At 47.0% G+C, this 4864-nt stretch overlaps 1 protein-coding gene across 1 annotated transcript; it reads left to right on the forward strand.

The window, feature by feature from the left end:
- The first annotated feature begins 332 nt into the window (after positions 1-332).
- On the forward strand, positions 333-2218 carry LOC103655990 (phenylalanine ammonia-lyase). Its single transcript, XM_008682646.1, has 3 exons — positions 333-1320; positions 1857-2025; positions 2113-2218. The coding sequence occupies exons 1-3, from the start codon at positions 348-350 to the stop codon at positions 2216-2218; spliced, it is 1248 nt and encodes a 415-aa protein (XP_008680868.1). The 5' UTR covers positions 333-347.
- Positions 2219-4864: the final 2646 nt, after the last annotated feature.

The raw sequence follows: 4864 nt of genomic DNA on the forward strand, positions 1-4864 counted from the left end.
GGCCGCGTTGCTCCTCCTCCGAGTCCGAGATCTGAAGGCGCGGGAGGAAGGAACCCGGCGAAAGGATCCAGTAGCACCCCATGCGCGCGGCGGTTAACTCGTCCCAGATCTCGGCGCGGCACGGCGCCTCCCTCCCGGCCCTGCCGGCGAGAGCGGGGTCCGATGAGGCGGCGGCCGTTCCTGGACCAGCTACGGCCATCTTTCAAGCACCGGTGGCAGCAGCAGCCGTGGTGGGTGCGCCTCTTGCTCTCCCTCCTCCTCGCCCTCGCATGCGTCCTCCTCCTCGCTATCCTCCTTGGCTCCCCCGACCCCAACACCTCGCCGTCCACCTCCGCCGCGTCCTCCGGATGGTGGCCGAGTACCGCCAACCCTTGGTGAAGATCGAGGGCGCCAGCCTCAGCATCACGCAGGTGGCCACCGGCGCTGGCGAGGCCCGGGTCAAGCTGGACGAGTCTGCCCGTAGTCGGGTCAAGGCAAGCAGCGACTGGATCATGAACAGCATGATGAACCGCACCGACAGCTACGGCGTCACCACCGGCTTCGACGCCATGTCGCACAGGAGGACCAAGGAGGGCGGCGCTCTCCAGAGGGAGCTCATCAGGTTCCTCAACGCCGGCGCCTTCGGCACCGGCACGGACGGCCACGTCCTCCCGGCCAAGGCGACGTGCGCGACCATGCTCGTCCGCATCAACACCCTCCTCCAGGGGTACTCTGGGATCCGCTTCGAGATCCTCGAGGCGATCGTCAAGCTGCTCAACGCCAACGTCACGCCGTGCCTGCCGCTGCGCGGCACGGTCACTGCGTCCAGAGACCTTGTGCCGCTCTCCTACATTGCCGACCTCGTCACTGGGCGTGAGAACTTTGTTGCGCTCGCCCCAGACGGCAGCAAGGTCAACGCCACCGAGGCATTCAAGATTGCCGGAATCCAGGGCGGCTTCTTCGAGCTGCAGCCCAAGGAGGGTCTTGCGATGGTGAACGGCACGACCTTGGGCTCTGGCCTCGCCTCCACTGTGCTCTTCGAGGCTAACATCCTTGCCATCCTCGCCGAGGTCCTGTCTGCCGTGTTCTGCGAGGTCATGAACGGCAAGCCGGAGTACACCGACCACCTGACCCACAAGCTCAAGCACCACCCGGGACAGATCGAGGCTGCTGCCATCATGGAGCACATCTTGGAGGGCAGCTCCTTCATGAAGCTTGCCAAGAAGCTTGGCGAGCTCGACCCCTTGATGAAGCCCAAGCAGGACCGGTACGCGCTCCGCACGTCGCCGCAGTGGCTCATTCGTTCAGTATTTAGTAATGTCAGCAAATGCTGCGTATGGAGTATAAAGTAAAACAGAAAAAAGGTTTGTCTATGTGGTAATCCATGGCTGAATATTGCAGTTGAGAAGAATAAGAAACAAAAAAAACCACTCTCTAAAGTACCACCACGTTCTAATCCATCATGTATTTCTCACACGCCAACACTCTTACACCATTTTCATATCAGTCAGCTGTACAAACCAGCAATGAAAGGAAGCTAAGAGTCCCTCGAATCAAGACATGGCATCAAGTCATCCTGCTACTACACGCGAGAAAATAGACAACAAGGTATGCTTCCCAGGGATGAACCACCAAGTTTTTTTGTCAGACAATTAAATATATGACGCAACACCATTTCAGATTTTCATAACATAGCACACAATTTGGTTAGCCCAATTTTTTCATTAAAGTAGCATACTAAAAGCAGACTTATAACATAGAAATGACAAGCTAATAAATCATAGTTCTAATATATAATACATGAGAAGAGTGATGGCTTATTATTGTATATTTACAATTTTGAAACAACCCTGAAAGATCGGTTGACTACTATTCAGAGCCATCAGAGGCCGCCGCCTCCTCCTCGTCGTCGTCGTCCTCGTCGTCTGATGATGATGATACACCTTCAACTGCAGCCCGTAGCACTAGATCAAGTAATCCTGTGTTGTCCTCATGGTCCTCTGATGAACCTCAACTGGAGCTGCCAAAAGAGATACTTAATAAATTGTAAATGTATAAAATTCAAATATCAAACGAAAACAGATGATGTATGTCCGGCTTGCCCTCCAACCTGTCCGGTGGGCGTAACCCCAGCCTGGACTACGGCTTTAAGGGCGCCGAGATCGCCATGGCGTCCTACTGCTACGAGCTGCAGTTCCTGGGGAACCCGGTCACCAACCACGTCCTGAAGTATGTCTGAACTAAAGCTGGGAATGCTTTCAAACTGTAGATGAACAGGATATGAAGGCAGCCTTGTTCCAAAAGCAGTCGTTTCACTAGTACAATTTGGCTCTATACAAGCGGTAAGCTTTTTACATCACAGGCGGTTCGGTTAGAAAACCGCCTGTGATGTCCCAGGCGGTTCAGTACGCCTGTGATGTAATAGTATCACAAGCGGTTTTTGTTTAGGACCGCATGTGGTGCTCTATCCTTTTCACAAACGGACCCTAAGAAAAAACCGCCTCTGATTGTAAAAATATGAAAATACAATTTAAATATGAAAATGATTTTAATTTTTAACAGAAATATGCAAATACAATTTAAATGAATTAATATTTAATTTTTAACAATAATATGCAAATACAATTTAAATGAATTATAATAGCACACATAGATAACTAGAGAGATTTTAAATTAATTGGCAACCATAATTCATAGTCGATCATACATGATAACAAATACAATTTGATTCATACAATTTTTCATGAACTACCATTTTTCCGCATGTATGGCTTTAAGTTCTTATCAATTTTCTTTTCCACACGCTTGATTCTCTCTGGACCATTAAAGACGAACATCTCTTCATACTTATTGTATTCCTCATCTTGGTCTCCCACATTCTCAACTCCAACAATTTTTTGCTTTCCAGAAATAACTACATGCATCTTCTCATCTGCTGGATCGAGTACATAGAACACTTGTGCAACACATTCGGCGAGAACCCACGGGTCATCTTTATATCCTACTTTCTTTAAGTCTACCAGTGTGAGTCCGTAGTTATCCACTATCACCCCCACGGGATGTTGTACCCATTGGCACTTAAATAAGGGTATTTTCATGCTTGGGCCATAATCAAGTTCCCATATTTCCTTTATGAATCCAAAATATGTGGTCTTCTGTCCATGTAGGTCAAAAGCATCGATACGAACACCGCTATTTTGTGCAACACTTTTCATGTCTTTTGATTTAGTGTAGAATGTGTACCCATTGATGTCATATGCTTGCCATGATGTCACAAAACACGATGGCCCAGAAGCCAAATTCTTCATTGTTTTCTCTTCCAAAGAGTCTCCGAATGGGATGTTTTTGTCCATTAACCATTCGCTGAAATGATGTTTGTGCTCCCTCATGATCCAGTCCTCTGTGCGGTTCTGATTTTCTTTACGAAGCTCATCCAGGTGTTCCTCTATGTAAGGCTCAGCTATCGTGAGATGTTGTAGTACACTACCATGAGCACAATGTACTAGCTTGTAATCCTCAACGCGAAAAGTTTTCTTGCCCATTCTCCCTCTCCCACATAGTTTACCCTCATGTTTAGGTACAGGCACACCTATCATTGTTCCGTCACTGATGTAATCTATACAGCTCTCAATCACTTCTTCTGTAGTGTATCCCTCCATGATTGAACCCTCTAGGTGAGCGCGATTTCGCACATAACTTTTAATACTCACAGGAATCGCTCCAACTGAAACATATGATGTAAATATAGTGGCCCTAATATTTTTATCTGATCCACGAGATGTATGATTAGGTGTACTTGCATATCAAAAAATGATGGAGGAAAACACATTTCAAGCTTGCACATAGTCTCGATGATGTATGCCTTTAGATAGTCCAAGTCTTCTAAAGCTATTACTTTTTGTGAGACCGCATTGAAAAAGTAACACAAGCGTGTGATGACAACTTTGACATGCTATGTTTCGAGGGCTCTTACCGCAATTGGGAGGAACACCGTCATCATCACATGGCAGTCATGAGAGTTGTAGCCAAATAGAGACAAGTCCTTCATCCTGACTAATCTGCTGATATTGGATGAGAAACCTGTGGGCACTTTGACCCCACGCAAACATTTGCAAATCTTTGTTCTCTCCTCAACTGACAAGTTGTAGCTAGCTGGGGGGAGTGTAAGGCCCAAAATTGGTACAATAAAAAAAATAATGAAATGAAAGGAAAATGTTTAGGAAACCATTTATTCCTTCCATAAATAAATGACAAGGAAAATAAGTAATAACAAGGTAAAACAATAATGTTTATACCCCTTTAGAATAAATTGTGGCATTTGGAGAGAGAGGTGGTTCCAAAACATGAATTTAAATTTAGTTAAAGCTTCAACTCTGTGTGAATTGAATTAAAACTTAGAATTGAAAATAAATAAAAGAATAAACCTTGCGCCCATGTTGATATTGTGGTCTGTGCATTTAATTAGATTGAAGTTGGACTACATTAAAAAGATTAATTCAAAATTCGAATTCAACCTGATTTGAATTTGGGAAAGTGAAAATAATAATAATAAAAAAAGACCTGGAACGCCTCTGGGCCGGCCTTCCCATCTCCTGGCCCAAAACGCACCACTACACGGCCACTCTCCCTTGATGAAGCGCCAACAACCGGGCCCACCTGTCAGCTTGCCTATCTGTGAACGCCAAAGTTTGGTCGCTGCCGTGCGGGGTCGCTTTGCCAGCATCTGCTACTCCCCTTCCACTACTGTGCATTTTTCCAGCCGGGGATCTCGGCGTTGGTGGTTGCGGCCGCCGCAAATCCTTGTGGATCAGGTTGTTGCCGCGCCCTCGATCTCACTGCCCTGGGGACCCATCTTGTCAGCGCATTCTTCCCCCTCTCAACAAAC

Source organism: Zea mays, chromosome 4, assembly GCF_902167145.1.
Source record: "Zea mays cultivar B73 chromosome 4, Zm-B73-REFERENCE-NAM-5.0, whole genome shotgun sequence".
Taxonomy (NCBI): domain Eukaryota; kingdom Viridiplantae; phylum Streptophyta; class Magnoliopsida; order Poales; family Poaceae; genus Zea; species Zea mays.